We start from the raw sequence: 19,961 nt of genomic DNA on the forward strand, positions 1-19,961 counted from the left end.
AGTAAAGTTCGACTATCATTTGAGTCATTGGGGGCCCAAGTGCCCTGGTTTTCGTTATTCAGAATATGGTCACCCTACATTTACTGTGTCCAATATAGTTCAGTCTTTATTATAACTGCCACTGTTCCTCACTCTGTGAGTCAAAGTGGCTACAAAGAAGCTGGTTAGGTAGAGGTTGCAATCTGGGATAGCATCTAGCCGCTCTGTGACCCTGCAGATTGCTGATGTGCACATTGGATCAAGTGACCAATTGTTTTTAACCATAACACCCGATAGGATTTCCGATTAAACTGTTTGAAATGTCAACACCAAGACGTTGCACTGCCTCAGAACACCTCAGCAATGGAAGGTCTTGTTGATGTGAACAATATGTGTCAGCTTGTATGCAGACGAATAATATCAATCGTCCTGCAGCACCAGAGCTCAATGTCGGCGGATTCAATGTCAGCATGGTAACACATTGCACGTGAGCTCCACCGTTCAACAAACCTCCTGTCAAGCAGCGGTCCTCAGAAAAGTTTCCTCACAAAGTCTGTCGACCTCCTTCTCCTGCACCGTTCACCAGCCTTTGGTCACACCTCCCTGCCGTAACGAGCACTAATGTGAATGTGCCGCCGAGCTCAATCAGATTATAAAGATGGAAGTGCGCCGCAGAGGCCAGGGAAGTAATCCGATGTGTCACCCAGTCCGCCGCCCGGCCCGCTTCCCGCTCGCCTGCTGGAATTGATTTGATGTGCGCCCGCTCCTTTGCTAACACACTCCATAGTTCCGGTGGCCAGCCCCTCCCCTCCAGCCCCGTCTGTCTTCATATTAGCAAACAGATAGGAAAATCCTATTTGAAATGAATAGTTTTCACTTCACCTGTGCGCCAGCCCCCTCTGCATTGTCTACCTGCATCACGTCACCAGGCAACACACACAAGAGGAAGGAGGGGGATCCCATCAAAGGTTTGTGTAAACAACCCCAAGATGGAGACGAAAGGCTCAAAATGTCATTTTGCTTTCTTTTGTGGCAAACATTAACTTTTAATTGCGTGGTGGGATGCAGTGACAGTCGGGGCGCCACTCTGGGAGATAAAAGGATGCAAACGAGTCACGGGAGGAGGGAGGCACAGCTCGCTTCCATGTGCATTATCTGCTGGGCTCAACATTTCTACTTAATGAAAAGCACTGATAAGAGAAGAGGAAGAGTAGCTCCGCTTAAGACGCTTAGTCACTGTATCAATGTAGTATGATATTAATACTACATGGGTCTTGTAAATCGCTTTCCCAAACTGGTATTTCTTAATGACACAATGTAGGCAGTAGAGTATATGAACAGAGAGGACAGCTCAGCAGATAAGGACTCGTAGGTAGTGAGGAGTATCTTGAAGAGCGTCAGTGAAGGTCATGGAGTGATGATGTGTTTCCTATCTTGACAGGTTTCAGCCACCGATCCGGACCAAGACGCTGACCAGACCGCTCTCCGCTACTCTCTCCACGGACAAGGTGCCGGCGGCGAGTTCACCATCGACGAGCGCACCGGGAGGATTTTCGCGCAGCGCCGCCTCGATCGGGAAGAGCGTCCCGCCTGGAGATTCCTCGTCCTGGCCACAGACGAGGGAGGGGCGGGACACACGGGATTTGCTGACGTGCTGTTAGAGGTCCGCGACGTCAACGACAACGCTCCCTTTTTCCCGTGCCCGGCACTGGAAGTCGATGGGTGTTTTGTCGGCCAAGTGCCGGAGAATTCCCCCGCTGACACTTCAGTCATGGAGATGAGAGCCATGGACCTAGACGACCCCAATGAGGGCAAGAACGCGATGCTGACCTACAGCATCATCAAGAACATTCGGAACGAGATCAACCTCAACCTGTTCTCCATCAATGCCACCACGGGAACCATCTACACGGTTCTACGCTCCCTAGACCGGGAGGTGGAGGAGCGCTACCTGGTGGTAGTGGAGGCCAGGGATGGAGGAGGGTTGGCGGGGACAGGGACAGCCACCATCTTGGTTTCAGACATCAATGACCACCCGCCCATTTTCTCTCAGAGGGTCTACACCACTCAAGTGAGTCCACTTGTCTCAAACAAACATCTTCATCAATCGCCATGGTGATAACCACAGCTGCTGTGTTTTTCAGGTCACTGAGGACCTGGAGGTCAACAACGAGGTTCTTGTCGTGTCCGCCACCGACGGAGACCAGGATGAGAATGCCGTAGTGACCTTCAGCATCGTCGGGGGTGATGAAGACAGGAAGTTTTTTGTGGAGACGGACAAGGTGAACCGTCGCGGCGTTATCAAGCTGAAGAAGAAGGTGGACTTTGAGAAGCCGCAGGAGCGGACTTTCAACCTGACTCTGAAGGCCGAGGACGCTGACTTCTTCAGCCTGGCCAACTGTCTCATCCAGGTTCAAGACGCCAATGACCATGCCCCCGTCTTCTTCCCTCAGTTCTACGAGTCCCCGGCCATGTCCGAGGATGTTCCAGTGGGGACCATTGTTGCTCAGGTGACAGCGACAGATCTGGACTCGGGACAAAATGGCCGCTTTTCTTATAGTATTGCCAAAGAGTCAGACCCATACAGTCAGTTCCTGGTGGACCAGTCGGGTTGGGTTGTGGTGGCTCATCCTCTGGACAGGGAGAAAATATCGCAGCACAGGATCATGGTCCTCGCGGCAGACGCTGGGAGCCCGACTCTGACCGGCACCGCCATTGTCATGGTAACGGTATTGGACATCAATGACAACGGGCCGGAGTTCGAAGCCCCCTACATGCCTGTCATTTGGGAGAACACGGCGGCCCCCCAGGCAGTGCACATGAACGACACCTCGCTTCTCCTCCACGCCACCGACCGTGACACCTCCTCCAACGGTGGACCCTTCTCCATACGTCTCCTCATGCTCACCTCAGACGCCTCCAACTTTAACCTGACCGACTTCCGTAACGGGAGTGCGGCCATCACGGCTCTCCGCACGTTTGACCGCGAGCGCCAGAAGGAGTACCGCCTCCCCATTCTCATGATTGACAGCGGGTCTCCTGCGATGAGCTCCACCAGCACACTGACGGTGGTGATTGGCGACAGGAACGACCACCCGCACTCTCCAGGACACACCCACTTCATTGTTTACAGTTATGAAGGTGTGTAGGTTCGACAGGTCCTACACTGCTTTGTCTCCGCTGATTAAGATTGGTGGCTGTCGATATCCAGTAAATCTGAGCAGAGGACTCTCTGACGGGTCGTCCTAACCTTTGCATGTCCCCCCAAAGCCCTCGCTGCCACCACCTCTGTGCTCATAAGACGTCTTTGTCACAGTCGAGTGCTTACGCTGTCGCGCTGCAGTCCACATGACTTATTTAGTGTTTCAGACCAGCTGTCAGCTGCTGTAACATATTACGTAGGACTAAGGTTTTCTGTTAGATATTTATACTGGATGTCCTCTTTGGGCTTTTCAACATAAACGTACATTAACCTCACTGAAATGCACAATAATCGAGCACTTTGGAGGAAAGGAAGATTGGTCGCAGAAACAGGACGTTTTTAAAAGGCAGAATAGACATTACAGAACAGACTGTGAGTAGCTCTAACTTGTGCACAACTTCCTGCCGGGCTGTCAGATTATGACCCGTGTGCCTCTTTATGCCTCTTTGAACCTGAAATGTGTTTCACTGCAGGGATCTTTTGTGTTTCCGAAGTGAATTTGTTGTTTTTTACTCTTTCTTTCCAACCAGGTATGCTCCCGACAACAGTGCTGGGTAAAGTCCAGTCCCCGGACCTGGATGACTGGAGCGAGAAGGCGTACCGATTTGAGGGCAAACCATCCAGGTACAAAATGAGAATATCCAAATGGGCTAAAATAAGGACGGGGGAAACTGATTTTGTTTGGTTGTCCATAGATATTAGACATTATTTACAAGGGAACTTCAGTGGCCATCTTCTCAACTGATATAAAAGACAAGACAAGCTTAGAATTCATACAGCTCTTGCATTGGAGGGTGCAGGTGTACCTATAAAGTACTGTGCCATCACTGCCTGCGTGTCCAAACTTTTCCACATCCAGAAAAATGTAAGAATTGGGGGCCACTTTGATACATTATGTACAATGAAGATGATAAAAAAATCAGCTCCCCAGGCCACACTTTAGACACCCCTAGTTTATGTATTTGTTGAGGTTTTGACATGTGTATGAAGTTTGCATGAGACGTTTTGAGGATGAAACGCTTGCAAGCAGAAAAGGTTTTTCTCGTCACAAGTGAGGCGCAGCAGGAGTTGAATGAGGAGAAAAAAGGCAAACTAAAAGAGGAAGTGACAGATTTAAACCACAGTTAGACACACAGAGATGCAGCACAAAGGTGCACCGTGACAAAGAGATGGTGGCATGGCGACACGGTGACATGCGATGGAGAGCGGAGAAAAAGGGGATCTGAGCTATTAATACTTTATGAGCAGACGTATTGAATATTCCCAGCGAAATGCTGCGAGGGTGCACTCCTCTTGTTTAATGAGGCGAGGCCTCAATATTACGCACTGAAATGAGCGCTTGATTGTGTCACCCTCGCCTGCTAACAAGATAAGGACATGACAACAAACGACAACAAAGTGCCCCCACCGTCCACCCTGCTGCTCATAACCACTTGTTGACAATTTTGACATTTACAAATATACTCAACAAAAACAATAAACACAACACTTTTGTTTTTGCTGCCATCTTTCATGAACTGAACTCAAAGGTCTCACACTTTTTCTGTGTGCGCAGAATGCCTATTTCTCTGAAATATTGGTCACAAAGGGTTATACCAGATACTGACTGGCTTTCTGCCCCCCCTCAAAGCAGTATCACTGCACATTTTCAAGTGGCCTTTTATTGTGGCCAACCTAAGGGACACCTATGCAATAATCATGCCGACTAATCAGGATTTGGATATGCCACACCTGTGAGGTGGATGGATTAGACATGCATTAAAGACATTTTTGTCAAAGCTACTTGGGAGAAATAGGCTTTTGGTGTATGTAGGAAAATTTTCAGCTAATGCGAGATGGGGCCGAAAACAAAAGTGATACGTGATGCAAAAGGGATGTTCCGATGGACCGGCCACCAATCAGTATCGAACGATTTCTGTGGAGTACTGTCATTGCCAGTCATCAAAAAGCAGATCACCTGTCCAGTTTGCATCCCGCACCCCGAGTTTATGTTTTTGTTGAGTGTAGAAACACTGTGAAGGGTGCCACGATTAGAGATCTAAGCAATATTAGTTTGGGGCACATTTTAGCGGGGTACCAAGCACAATGGTAAGGTACCTAAAGGGGCAGAGCTGGACACAGTTGAGTGTGTTGATTGGTGGACGTAGAATGCTCACTTCCAGAATGAGAAGAAGACAAAAACAGAAAGGAAGATGTCCTCCATTCCTAACACTGTGATGTCATTATTTACGTACAGAAGCTGATCCCTCCTATACACACAAGACACATCAGCAGTTAAACCTCCAACTGGACTGGAGTTTATCACTATCATATCCCAATATTGATCTCCATGGAAACGCCGCGGGTGACGTGCTTTGCCGCATGTGAAGTCTTTAAGGTGTAAATCCGGAGCAGGCGTAGCAGCAGCGGTTCGACCATGGACACATTTTGGCCACGTTTCAGTCGCAGCTAATGAGTCCATCTGCTGCACGCTCTGAAGGGCGCGGCGGCGTGCGGATGTTTAACGCTACATGAGCCTGATGGCACGCGTCCAAGTTTGTATCCGGGCCACGTTGACTCTCCAGTGCAGCCAAGCGGGAGCGCCAAGCTTTCCACATCAAGATCATATACCCCCCCACACCTCTGTGGAGCCGCGTTTCACCGCACACCACATCTGCTCTGATCTTCATCTGGAAAGGCCTTTAATAAGACACATGAACGCATGTGTACGAGCATCACGGACACACAAACGTCATCACTCTGCAGACTCGCCTCACCATAGCTGTCACAATAATCATACATTTTAGGAAAAAAATCCCAGAGACTTTAATATTTCATAAAGCTACAGTACTTCTGGGCAAGGTGCCATAACTTGTCCAAGTCCTTGCCGGTCTCTTAGCAGCCGAGACGATGACAAGGCACTGTGATAAACAAAGAAAGAAGTTTGCATCACTAAAATAAACTCATTATGTGTTTGTTAGCTTTGGACAGAAGCCAGCTAAGTTTGTAATGTACAGAAGAGGATCATACCATCTTGAACAAGGGTGGAGAATGATTTTCCTATACATTCGTCTCTCATATCACTCGTCCCATATCGCTGTTCATCAGTTCCAGACCCAACCGTGATTTGAGAATTTCCGCGAAATAGGATTCCTTATTTCTAGATGGAATGCATTCATAGTTAGAGCATAGAAAACCTGTTTATGACCTTCTTAATACGGTTTTTGACATTATTAAAGCTCTGGACATGAAATAACTCCCCTATAGTTACCATGACACTCGTATTACCCAATATAGTAGATATAATAAGAGAAAATAAGACATAAATAAGACAATAAGACTCATACACACACATTAGTGTTGCCAGATCCACTTATAAGCAAGTTTGGGCTTGGGTGTTTTTTGTAAAGTTCCCTGTTGTTTTGGATTTGTTTTCAGAGAGCTTTGTTTCTCTCACGAGACCTGGCAACACTGACACACATTCCCCTAGCCTGCAATTTGTTTCATTTGATACGCTTACTATATGCTTCTATAGTAATAATACTTCTGAATGAATTTTTATGCCTGGGAATGCTTAACTGTGGCCAAAAACATGTAAATATGTGCTTAAATATGCACATTTTTGACTCATAATAGGCTGTATTCTACTATGAAACCGCGATATGATTTTTTTGATGAATATATTTTGATAAAACATGAGAGTGAAGCTGCAAACGTCAAAGGGCGAACTGGAGACGGACGACTGTGCAGTGGAACCTCAGTTTTTGTCATGAATTTGTTCCTAAAGGTCAGACAAAAAAACAAAATGTACAGTACATGAACTGAATACATTTTTTCCATAAGAAATCCTGTATACCCAATACACCGTTCCAGATGTCCAGAAAAATGAACACAAAATACATTTTTTAGAGAAGAATTGTAGTTTTATGTGCACTTGAATGCCTCATCAGCACAGTGTGAAGTGCTTGAAAGGAGGAAGCAAGGAGACAGTTACGAGTTGCTCATCGTTCTGTGTGCGTTCTATGAACAAATAAACCACACACACACACATAATAAACGTGATTAAAGGATTCCCTGGCCAGGAACTCGAAAGGAGCCGCCATTCATTCTTCACAAAGACTGAGTCACAAATGCGTAGATGCTTTGTTTGGGCACTCGACTACATTCTTAGGCGCACTGTTTGGCCGTACGAAAACCTAAACATATTTGTGGCGATAATTTTTGGCAAAAAACGAGGCTCCACTTTACATTTATAGTCCTCTTTAAAACCCTATGAGCTCAGCCTAGCAACAAATGGTTTGACCTCTTTGACCAGGGAATGTAATCCAACCTTGCTGCATCCACTGGACGGTTCAAATTTCATTCAAAGTTTTATTTTTTATCATGTATGCATATTTTTGGTTGTCATTGGAAGAGAAATTACAGTTAATAGTGATATACTGTAGTTTTCCCTTGTTAAAAAATATGAAAATGTCACTGCTTTACCCCGAGGCTCACGTCTGCAGCGCTGCAGCTAATAAAACATTTACATGTGCTCATTATTCCTTTGCAGATTGTTCAGTCTCAACCAGAGCTCGGGTCAGCTCAGCATCAGGGAGGGGGCACCGCCCGGCTCGTTCCACCTCCAGGTGCGCGTGTCTGACCCCACCTGGCCGGACGTCACGTCCACGGCACAGGTGGACGTCGTGGAGCTGCCGCAGGACGCTTTGGACAACGCCGCCTCCATCCGCCTTCGCAGTAAGTTGATAATGGCACCACCAGAGAAGTTCTCCCTCCGTTGTTGCCATGGTAACGTGAAGAGGCACTGACACATCCCAAAGTGCCCAAGGGGCCTTGACTTGATGTCAGTCGGCTGCCTCGGTCTTCATCACCAGCAGCTGACAGCAAGGCACGATGGGTAAGAAATGTGCTTTCTTATCTTTCTCCTCTGGCAGACGTGACGCTGGAGGACTTCTTCGCCTCCGCAGGAGGAGAGGAGAGTCACTTTTCCCGTTTGAGTCGGACGCTGGCGCAACTCCTGGCGACGCCGCCGGAGAACGTGCATGTCTTCTCTGTGGGCGACGCCGGCCGAGAGCGGGAAAAGGAGCTCGATGTGTGGTTCGCTGCCCATGGCTCGCCATACTACAAAGCCGAGAAGCTGCACGGCTACGTGGCCGCCAATAAAGCCAAGGTGAGGCCAACGTGCACGTGAACACAAGTACTTTTACATACAGGAGATGGCATGCTAAAAGTCACGTGATTTAAGTGGAAGACAAACAAGCACACAAAGGGTTAAAGATGCACTTTAGTAACACTTACAATAATGTAAAGCATTTAACCCTTGCACATGCAAAGTCAATAGAGCAGTTTCACTTTTAAGTGAGGCCAGTAAGTGCATGTTCCTGTGACACATACAGTATACAGTACATGCACATGAATACTTTAAAAGCCTTTGAAAGCCTGAAAGCAGCTGCTTGCTTGACCCCAACTCAATGTACAGCAGTGAGAGTTACGATGACATGCAGCCTCATATGCACATGCGTGGACACACACATGGTACATAAACACACATGTAAATGCGCAACAAATGAAATGCTGTGCAAAATAAATGTAGCTTATTTAACAGAACACTTGTTAATTGTTAGCTTTGACGTTAATAGACTTTAAAGGTGAATCCGACGTGCCAGTTGGTCATTTTTCAAACTCCAGGCCAGCAGGTGGCAGCGTATTGCCAGAAGTAAGTAAGATGGTGAAAGGCTAGATTGTTGTGTTATGTTTGTGCGGACTTTATTCAAACTGTGCACTCATCGAGTTGGTTTTATACCATATCAGTCAAAAGTGTCTTGTCCTTGCTCTTTGGCTTTAACGCGACATTAATGTTTATCTCTCTCGACCTCCAGCTGGAAGCCGTCTTGGGCGTGTCCATTTCCCAGGTGGCCGTTGACGACTGTCCCCACACGGACTGCGGTCACGCCAGCGGCTGCACCACTGAAGTGTCGTTCGGCCAGACCCCGAAGCCTCTCAGCTCAGGTAACATCTCTCTGGTTTCCCTCTCGGCCAGAACGACGGCGCGTTGCGGCTGTCGGGGTCGAGAGGCGACCCACCTGGCTTGCTCCGCCTACTCGACCAACCCCTGTCTCAACGGGGGCACATGCCAGGACGGACCACTGGGATACAGGTAGATGTACCTGCTCGTTTTGTTAGCTAAATAGTGATCCCGTGCATAAACACTTAAAGCCGATATCCGTCTGACAGCTGTAAGTGTCTGCCAATGTTCGACGGTCCCGCGTGCCAGCAGACCAAACACAGCTTTGGTGGGCGAGGCTATGCGTGGTTCCCTCCCATCGTGTCGTGCTTCCAGAGCCATATCTCCCTGGAGTTCCTCACAGAGTCACCGGACGGGCTGCTTCTCTATGACGGGCCACTCGGCCTCGCTCAACCCGGCGAGCCGGACGACTTCATTTCCATAGGTGAGTCAGGAAACGCCTGACTTCCTGTTTTGTTTTGTTTTTTTCTTTTATGCAAATTGATGATTACGCCATCCCCGACAACCCCCCATTGCCACATTTAGATTGCACTCCTGTGGGAAAGATTGCTTCTCGTTCCATGGTGAAGTTACTTAAAACTTTGATTTGTGCTTGAAATGCCAGGAACAAACTTGCTGAGCCTCTTGTTCCCTCCAACAATCCGAGCCAATCAATGCAGCCTGTCAGCAGACAAAGAGCATCGCGGGACGTTAATGTCAGCTCCCGGTGGTCCTAATGTGGCGTTATAGGATTAGCCCGCCCGTGGCCTTTCAGACACATCTTGCATAATCTTGTGGCATTAAACTTACATCATTATCGAGCCTGCCGGCTGCTGTAGCGTGGTTCCAGTGAGGGGAAAATCAAAGATGGCTGCGCCATTGATCATGACCCAGCTTTTGTCATTAATGTGGTCGATAGCATTGGCAGGGGCCGCGCACACAATGCCACATCCGACACGCACGGCAGATGAGCGGATGTTGAAGGGAGCACGTTTGCGCCAAAGAATTGACCATTAATGCACGTTTTCATGGGATTTTTCAGCTAACGCTGCCAAAAAAGCGCTCAAAGCATCACATGCAAACTTCTACCAGGACATTCTTTTACATTCTTTGACGTAACTGACAGTACACTATATGGACAAAAGTATGGAGACACAGCACACTTCCTTTAGGTGGGACGTGTCCTAATACTTTTGTCCATATGGCATCCTCACGCTCTTCAATCAGTGTTACAGTTATGAGTGGCGAATGAAATCAACAAGTTGCATCTCTCCACCCAGAGTTGAAGAACGGCATTCCGGTTCTGAACGTGAACCACGGCTCTGGAACGTTGACGCTGCAGCTACCGCCGATGTCCAACGTCGCCGACCGCCGCTGGCATCGCCTCGACATCATCAGCGATGGGAAGGTTGGGCGAATTCACTTTATTTAATAAAAACACAAATGATTCAAATGATGAAATGAAGTGTTTCTGTTTCCTCATCAAACTGCCTTCTGAAAGATGAAGCAGCTCAGAGCACTTTTGCTTCACGATACACTAACAACTAATGCGTGTGTCCAGGCTGTGCAGATGGTCCTGGATCAGTGTTCGGGGGCGCCGGTGAGCGAGCTGGAGGGGGTCAGCGGAGACGTTCCGCAGCCGGACGAGTCCAGCTGCAGAGTTGCAGGACAGACCCCCGGGAACGAGAGGTGGGAATAGGACGCTGTCACCACGCTGTTGACTTAACTCAGTGACTCACTGCTGCTTCTAGAGGAACAATGTGATATTGCAACACACTCACTTCCTTTTATCCATCCTTCTTCTTTCTCCTAAGGTATCTAAACGTATATCAGCCTCTTCAGCTGGGCGGCATGAAGGAGGCTTCTCCTCACCGACGTTACCAAAATTTCTCTGGCTGCATCCGCAACCTGGCGGTGGACAGTCAGGTTAGCAAGACGCCATTTGTCACATGACTGATGAGCTGTGATGCTATGTTTACAGGTATGTGTTGATTATCTGTGTGTGTGTGTGTGTGTGTGTGTGTGTGTGTGTCCCTCACACTCAGGTGTACGACCTGGCGTCGCCCGGCGAGAGCGTGGACAGCACCCCGGGGTGCAAGATCACAGACGGCGTGTGTGTGACGGCAGCGGGCCCATCGTGTGGCGCCCACGCCTCCTGCCTCGCCGACTGGGGAGCCTTCAGTTGCGAGTGTCACCCCGGATACAGCGGACACAAGTGTGACACAGGTGTGTGTGTGTGTTTGTGTGTGTGTGTGTGTGTGTGTGTGTGTGTGTGTGTGTGTGTGTGTGTGTGTGTGTGTGGTCTTGATCTTCGAATCCAGAACTCCTGACTAAATCCACGTGTCCATTCAGTGGTCAAAGAGTTCTCTTTGGACTCAAACAGCGTGCTGAGGTTCCACCTCCGAGGAGGCAGCAACAACCGCCGCACCAACATCCAGCTGCTCCTGCGTACCCGCTCCACCTCGGGTACCTTGCTCTCCGTGATGTCCCGGGAGGCCAACGAGTACATTGTGCTGGAGGTGAGCCCTCCCCTTACAAACCCAAACACACAAGACGTGTGTTCAAATACAGGAAGTGAAAGAACGATGCTGTCATCCTCCAGATCGCAGAAGGCCACCTCGCGGCTCGGGTCAACCTCGGCGACGGCACCCACACCGCGAGACTCCCAAGTCAGCGTGTGGACATCGGTCAGTGGGTCCTCGTCAGCCTTAATCGCCATGACAACCTCTTCTCCCTGCGGCTGGAGCAGGGCGGAGGCTCGCGGGAGGTCCAGGCCCGCCTGGGGTCTCGCAGGGAGCTGGTGGTGGACCCGGCCAGCATCACGGTGGGCAACGGACCCGACGACGCAGACGACACAGACTTTCAGGGTGAAGAGCCATGTCCGTCACACAAAAGCTGCTCATGATGTAAAAGTGAGGTTTAACCCAACATCGCCCCCCCGCAGGTTGCATGCGGGACATTCGCTTCAATGGCCGGGCGCTCCCTCTGGATGGGCAAAACGGCGACCTCGTGACCGTGCTGGAGAGGCGGGGCGTCACTCTGGGCTGCCTCAGCAACGCCTGCCAAGCGCAGCCCTGCCGAAGCCCGCTGCGATGCGTCGACCTGTGGAGGAAACACCAGTGCAGGTCAACACACACGCACACACACACACACACACACACACACACCATGATGTCACCGTTAACCTCACAACATGTGGGCGTAGTTTTGCCAGCCCACCACAGGGTGGCGTCACTTTAACATCTGGAAATTTGTACAGATTTTTAATAGGCTTAAAAAAAGGGCGTTCAAATTAGTCTTAATTTCGGTTCCAAATTTCCAGGAATTTTCTTTCCTTATGGAGTTGATATAGTTTATAAATAAAAGCTGTAATTGGGACCACACCTAAAAAAGTTGAGGCTACATTTGTGTTTACCTTTTGTCCATGACAGAAATTGAAGTGACAAATCAATAAACTTTTACAAACTTTTTACAGCAAGTCCAAAGTCCCGTCCGCCAAAGTGCTGTCCAACTTGTTTCACGTCCCGTACAGCATGTCCAAAGTCCCGTCCAACATGTACTAAGTCTCATCCGCCAAAGTCCTGTCCAACTTGTCCAAACTCGTGTCCAACATGTCCCAAGCCCTGCCCACCAAAGTCCTGTCCAACATGTCCAAAGTTCCCCAAATGAACTTGCCATGAAAGGTTTCGCTCAACCTTCCCCGTCCCAAAAAGCTGTCTTCGAGTGCGCCGCTCACTCATCATCTCGTCCTGCAGGTGCCCCGGCGGTCAGGTGACGTTGACGGACGAGTCGGGCGAGCAGCGCTGCGTGCCGTCGCCCTGCGGCCCAGCCTCTTGTCGTAACGGCGGCGTCTGCCAGGCGCTCTCGTCGGACAGCTACCGGTGCCGCTGTCTGGAGGGCTTCAGGGGTCGGCGCTGCGAGCTGGGCCAGGTCAGAGGTCACCGTCTGGCTGTCCTCAGCCCAAGCTCCATCCTGGCCATCAGCATGTGTCTGCTCGTCTTCTTCGGTGAGTCCGTCAGACCCACATGTCGGTACTCATGCAGCACTCACATGCACCCCCTAGTGGCAGTGAGCAGTATGGGGATGACGTCAGAGGAAGCTGATTGGATGCTTTGTCAGTGCTGTCGTCTTCTGGAAATTCCAATAATCCAACAGACACCTTGTGGCCTTCATGCAATTATTTAATCGAACACACACACACACACACACACACACACACACACACACACACACACACACACACAGTAACGTCAGCTATCACCTCAAAAGACCTTTTGTCCCGCATCACGGATCAATATGTCCATTAGCTCCAATCTTGCATCGACAAACATCGCAGAACAGAACATGGCCAGCCGACTACAACACTGTGTGTGTGTGTGTGCGTGCATACGTGTGTGTGTGTGTGTGTGTGTGTTGCCACATCCATCTGATAAATGACACGACTTAATTTCCCATCATTGCTTCCTGCTTGAATGACGTAACTCTTCTTAAGCACCAGTATGAATATTTTATGTTTGACTGTCCAGTCGTCGTGTTCAAGTGAAATTGTTGTTGTTTTCATGACGGTGCAGCACTTTGTGTCCATTGTGTGTGTTCAGGGAAGTAATGTGTGTCAAAGTGCTGAGTCAGCCACTGCAAATGCCTCCACGGAGCGTCTTTAATGAGCTGCCGCTTCAGGAAGGAAGTCAAACGTGTCCCAGCGGCGATTAACACAGCCATGCTTGTTTGTCTTCTGTGTGTGTGTGTGTGCAGCCGTGCTGGTGGCGGTGACGGTGTGGAACCAGAAAGGCAGCCATAACCAGTTCCGTAAGCGAGGTGTTTACCACATCCCGGCTGAACACGAGAGCTGGGAGGACATCCGAGAGAACATCCTCAACTACAACGAGGAGGGAGGCGGCGAGCAGGACCAGGTGACGCCCACGTGTACTGATCACGTGCACCGATCGGTCACATGATGTCTGGTTTGACCTCCGTCCTTCCTTCCAGAACGTCTACGATATCACAGAGCTGAAGCGTCCGCTGTGTTCCAGCCTGTCGCAGTCGTCGTCATGCACCACGGCGCCACTCATCAAGTCCTCGCCGGGTTCGCAGGAGGAGGTGCACCCGTCCAACTCCTCCTGCAGCTCCGGCGCCCCCTACCTGAGCATCCCGCATCATCATCATCATCACTACCACACGCAGCAGCAGCACGGCGGCAAGGAGGCGGAGCCTAGCGAGCCCACGCCGCGCTCCCACGTGGACTTTAAGAGCTACGTGGCGCGCATCCTCTGGGAGGCCGACAACGACAGCGACGCCCTCCCGCCGGATGTCTTCCACGTGTGGTGCGTGGAGGGCTCGGGTACGCCAGCAGGAAGCCTCAGCTCACTGGGCTCGCTGGAGCTGAGCCGTCCCAGCGAGGACGACGATCACGACGTCGAAGGAGGGACGACGTACGAGCGGCTGTCACGCTGGGGGCCCAAATTCAAGACGCTGAGCGAGATGTACGACCGCCCCCAGCTGGCGCTGACGTACGGCGAGGCGCTGGCTTACATGCACACCAGCAGCCATCATCAACACCACTAGGAGGCGCCACACTGACACCCAGGTGTGTTTGCGGACGCTTCTTTCACTTGGCGAGCAACACCTCCACATCGTGTTGTCCTTTTTTATTTCACTAAGAATCAAAGAAACACAAATGTGAAGCCTCATTTTGCTGGAACATGCCAGAAGGTTTCTTCTCAGCTGCCTTACTACTGTAATGTACTTTAAAGCCAACAATCGGCGACTGGTTGGCGTGGTTCCTCTGCCGACCACACGGGGGCGCCACCGTAGCAAGACGCAACAATTCTATTATGTGGCCTGGTTGAGATCATTTTGTGCTCCTCCTGATCCTCCTTTCACAATGGAGCAGATGGCGGTCCTGCTGCTGAGCCCCCTCCACATCTTCTGGTGTGCTGACCTGTCTCCTGGTGTCTCCTCCATGCTCTTGACACAGCAAACCTTACCACGGCACACATTGCTGTGCTAGCTTAGTGGTGAGGACGCAAAATGCAAAAGTCAACAAAAATCACCAGGATGAGGACAGGGACAAGTTCAATGTCCAGCACCTGCAGAAGCATTCCTTTCTGGGCGTGCTCTTCATATTTGCCTCTCATTTCCACCATTTGCACAACACGCAGGTGACATCGATGGATATCATACAATTGATATCACACAATTGTGATCGACTTGGACTTACATTGGAATCATTACGTGCTATGTTTATTTTATTTTTTTTAAGTAATTTTATTGTTCCAGTTCTCAATATGTGTCAAAGTTAAGATTGTTTTGTTGACTCCAAGCTATGCACCGAAATGAGGGAGCGTGTTTCTACACTGACCATGTTTGACTTGTTCTGTGCTGTTTTTTTCACTTTAAAAAGTCTCCATTTGTATGATATGATGTAAATATGGACATTTTATAACAACCTCACGCAGAATATTCCTTTTGTATATGAATTTTAATAAAAATGGTTTTTCCCTGAAAATGACATCCACATCCCGCATCTTTGTTAACATCAATTGTTTTTTGTTTTTTTACATTTTCATCCACAGTGAGTCCATTATATGTTTTATTTGGCTTGGCTTTTACGCCGGATGCTCTTCCTGGTGCAACCCTCCCATTTGTTATTTGAGCACTGGACATCTCTGATGGCTGGGTGGCCCCTGGTCCTTTGCACTGTCTGCACCATTGTCTTGTATCATTCCACCACCAGGGAGTACACTAATCATCATAATTATTAAATAACAATAAAATGTAACAATTTGTCTTGAAAGAGCAAACAAGCTTATTAAGACATTTCTCTTAAAGAAAGGCCTATTTAAAGCCTCTTTTAAACTCTGCAGTGCTTTAAATAGTTTTTATTTTAATGGCATTCATTTAACGAAGCAGGTTATCGAATTGCCGATCGTTTTACCGAGTCTGTAGCACTTGAAGATTTCTTTAAAATGCATTATTCTTATTACGGTTGAAGGTTTATCAAGATGCCAATGAGAATGTGGTCACAGTGCCACCTTGTGGGCAGTTTGTGTAGGACAAAAGTTTATCAAGATGCTGAGTTTGTGGCCACAGTGCCACCTTGTGGACAGTTTGTGTAGGACACGAGGATGGGCGCGTTTAGAGCCGTGGAAGTTGAAAAATCCTTATAATTAAATGCATATTCTGTAAAATACATATAAAGTGACTATAAAGTGACCCTACAGATGTACATGACCATTGACTTTAAACTTCATAGAGATAGAAAATGAGTTTAACACAGCAGCAAAGACCCGTGCTTTGATTTAATTATCGTAAGAACAGCACACAGCCGTCTTTCTCGCTGTTATGTATTGATAGCAGATTCATGTTTCTATTCGTAGTTTATTAGCAGTAGTTAGCCTGATAGGAGACTTTAAAGGAGACAAGAAGATCTCCTCACTTGCAAAATCCATCACCACAAGCTGGAATGACAATGTGCAGACTTTTGTGAATTTCACTCCTTAACATCAAGCAACAGTTAAGCGAATCTATCCCTTTGACACACATCGGCTGTTTCGTCAAATTCCACAGACAGCACTTGTTGAGAAAGTTCTAATCCCACTCAATCCTTCTTGTCACAGTCGCTGCACAAAATCTGTTTTTAATGTCATCTCTGTTTTTAATAATCATCTCTGAATAAGCCACTGATCGCCATTGCCTCCATTAGCAAAGGCTTTCTTCAGTTTAGCCAAAGTGTATGCCACACGAAATATCTTATTTGCTTGTTAAACGTGGTGACAAATAAGGCAGATTATTGGTGTCTTAAACAAATATTAACCTTCATTCATTAGGAGTGATTTTTTTTTCTATAACTCGACGGTAACAATACTGCTTGTCACTGCGCAATATGTACCCGGAACGCAATCGGTCCCGTGCATGCGCAAGAACTACGTCACTTCCTCCCTTAGCTAATTTTTACGACAGCGCTTCTGCGACGTCACGTGCTGTGGTAGTTATTATTTATTAAATGTATAAACATAAATGGTCAAAAACCATACTTCATGGATGTAATATGTTGGGAGGTTATTTTATAAGCGACTCTTCTTCAAATACTTCGTTAGCATGGGGATGTTTCTATCGTCTTATGACATCCATCAAGACTGAGCTACGTAAAAACTTACGCAATGCACGTAACGCAGACGTAAACGTCATATCCGGTTACCGTAACAAACATAAATGAATAGAATAAAACACATAAAATGCAGTTATATTTCAACCATAAGTAGAGTGCAAACAGTACAAGTACAGTACAGTACAGTACAGTACAGTACAGTACAGTACAGTACAGTACAGTACAGTACACAGAGACTGCAGAAAAAGCCAAAATCACACAAATAGAATCATGTAAAATATTTATATGTTAGAAATAAACGCAATTGGTAGAACCAAATAACATTATTATTCATACAGCTCAACCTTTGCTAACACCTTGCTAGATATTAAATAATTAAACCTAATTTTAAAAAATGACGACACAGTTGAAGATAAAAGATACATAGCATGACATAGACATAAAACCATGATTGACACTTTTTAACATTGTGGAAGAATATTAGCAGTAAAATGTATGATAGAGATAATAATAATAATAACAATACAGTATATAATATGTATGTGGTCTAAAAATATACAGCGTTTGTGTTCTTTTGTCCTTTCAGTTTGTATGGGAGATCATTTGAATGATTGAGTACTTGTGATGAATGAAGAGCAAAAACAAAAATCACACTAGCAATCAGTCCCTTTCAGAGGTTAGAGGTCACATGGGGCTGGTCCATTCTCGTGTGGACAGATAGAAAGTAAGAAGAACGTTCATTCATCTTTTTCCTCCTTTGTCCGTCTCTTATGGGAATGTGACCTATGACCCCTGCACCCCCATCCATCCGGGACACGTAGATAGACGTTGAGCTGACGAATAATGAGTTTGGCGTGGGCGTCTGCGTCGCCTTTGTGTCTCTGCGAGGACAACTTGTTCCCTGCATGCGCTTGCATAAGTTTGGGAAAATAAAATGCGTGTGTTCTCTCGTCTATACATGTTGTCTTTCACCTTTTTTTGCACCATTTTTGTATCGGATCCCATCAGCTAATGAAGTACCTGGTGATTGTGTACAATTTTTAATGCAAAAAAAAATGCAGGAATTTCCATAAATGTATTATTATCCCACTTTGTGACTCTCAATGCGTCATGGTGACCAGTTTTAGTGTCTAGCGTGAAGGTTTAGGGATAAAAATTGACTCATCGTTCAGCAAATGCCCAAGGAATGTGTGGTTGAATGTCCTCACTCATACTAGCTGTGCAGGAGTGTGTGTGTGTGTGTGTGTGTGTGTGTGTGTGTGTGTGTGTGTACTGAGGCCACGCTTCCCAGGCCAACACAATAGCTTCACTACAGGGGCTGGGGGAATGGGGGGTCCTCTGTCTGCCAAATCATCCTATATATGCCACACACGCACACACACACACACTCGCAGGTCAATAGTGTATGGAAGAGTACAGCACAGTTGAATTGCATGATTAATGCCCCCTGGTGGCCGCTTTGATTACGACAGCAGCAAAGCGAGCCAAATGAGGCCAAAGTCAAATACGGCAAATAAAGAAGCGCGCTGTTGAAAGGATGCTAATGCTAACTAGCTAAGATGAAACTCTCGCTAACAGCTCGAGGAAGCTTTCCTTCCTTATTTGCACGAGAATGTTTGTCTCTGCTCGCCTAAAGACTTCACACTAAACTGAGAGCCCATCACCCCAGCACACACACAAACACAAATAAAGTGCTGACTTTTCATTATTACGTCAAATGTTACCACACACACTTTTGTGTGCCTCTTATAAGCGTGAATCTCTCCTTTAGAGGGCTGCTTGATAGCCAGCCCTGCTCTTGGTTGAGGTGATCTCCTGCTGTTATTTGTAACTTAAAATAAAAGTCTTATATTTCATTAGTCCAAGAATGAATACAATTTATACACAAACATTTTAAAAAAATAAAGGTTTAAGGTTTATAATTTAACATATAATTCTAACTAGATGATGGCAATGCCTGAAGACATTGCGTGTCAAGCAGAACCAAGCGATGAAGGGAAAAACAGAAATGAGCAGAAAAGTCGCAAGTGTCGAAATGCAGAATGAATATTAGAGTGTTTACGACACAGGGCGAAAAAGAGTGGAATCAACAATGCGTTGTGAATGAATATGGGTAGTTTGTAAAAAGAAGAGCTGAAGCCGTGCCGAAATTGGTGCAGAAATGTAAAAGGAATGTATGAATGATAACTAGCATGATAGCACCGAGTGTTTGTATAGGTTTCCACTTATGAAAAAGGTTAAAATGCTACCATGTTAGCATGCAACACCCATCATGGTAGGGCTGTGTCTGCATATGTTAATACTTCCATTACAAAAAAAATGCTGTTAATGTTAGCATGCCAGTGCTACCACACTAACCTACTCATGAAAACGGCTAAAATGTTACTATGCTAATGTTAGCATGTTAGTAACGCTAACATTACGTAGTTATGTTAGTGACGTAGTTCTTGCGCATGCACTGGACTGATTGCGTTCCAGGTTCGTATTGCGCAGTGACAAATAGCATGAACACCTAGCACGGTAGCGGCAAGTGTCTGCATATGTTAATACTCATAAGTAGCGCTAAGTGTTTACATATCTTATATGTGACTTGTAACATGAGGCATTCAATGTACACTGTATGCATGTTGGAAATAAATTCAAGCATAACCAAACCATAACCAAAGTTTATTTTTCCATCTTTGTGTAAA

General features: G+C 47.3%; 1 protein-coding gene across 2 annotated transcripts in view; it reads left to right on the plus strand.

Moving 5' to 3' along the window:
* si:dkey-22o22.2 (neural-cadherin) overlaps positions 1 to 15,739 on the plus strand; it is an 85,891-nt gene extending 70,152 nt beyond the window's left edge. The window contains exons 18-34 of one of the 2 annotated variants that reach the window (XM_054781432.1): positions 1,421 to 2,050; positions 2,124 to 3,120; positions 3,712 to 3,805; positions 7,713 to 7,897; positions 8,095 to 8,330; positions 9,040 to 9,317; positions 9,395 to 9,609; positions 10,445 to 10,572; positions 10,726 to 10,853; positions 10,979 to 11,090; positions 11,210 to 11,390; positions 11,517 to 11,683; positions 11,767 to 12,031; positions 12,109 to 12,289; positions 12,920 to 13,170; positions 13,917 to 14,074; positions 14,151 to 15,739. In XM_054781432.1, coding sequence (XP_054637407.1) covers positions 1,421 to 2,050; positions 2,124 to 3,120; positions 3,712 to 3,805; positions 7,713 to 7,897; positions 8,095 to 8,330; positions 9,040 to 9,317; positions 9,395 to 9,609; positions 10,445 to 10,572; positions 10,726 to 10,853; positions 10,979 to 11,090; positions 11,210 to 11,390; positions 11,517 to 11,683; positions 11,767 to 12,031; positions 12,109 to 12,289; positions 12,920 to 13,170; positions 13,917 to 14,074; positions 14,151 to 14,726 — 4,782 coding nt within the window. In that variant the 3' untranslated portion in view covers positions 14,727 to 15,739. Of the gene's footprint in view, positions 1 to 1,420; positions 2,051 to 2,123; positions 3,121 to 3,711; positions 3,806 to 7,712; positions 7,898 to 8,094; positions 8,331 to 9,039; positions 9,318 to 9,394; positions 9,610 to 10,444; positions 10,573 to 10,725; positions 10,854 to 10,978; positions 11,091 to 11,209; positions 11,391 to 11,516; positions 11,684 to 11,766; positions 12,032 to 12,108; positions 12,290 to 12,919; positions 13,171 to 13,916; positions 14,075 to 14,150 lie in introns of those variants that run through there. The other variant, XM_054781433.1, reaches the window with a different exon arrangement.
* The last annotated feature ends 4,222 nt before the right edge of the window (positions 15,740 to 19,961 follow it).

This window comes from Dunckerocampus dactyliophorus, chromosome 7 (genome assembly GCF_027744805.1).
Source record: "Dunckerocampus dactyliophorus isolate RoL2022-P2 chromosome 7, RoL_Ddac_1.1, whole genome shotgun sequence".
Lineage (NCBI taxonomy): Eukaryota > Metazoa > Chordata > Actinopteri > Syngnathiformes > Syngnathidae > Dunckerocampus > Dunckerocampus dactyliophorus.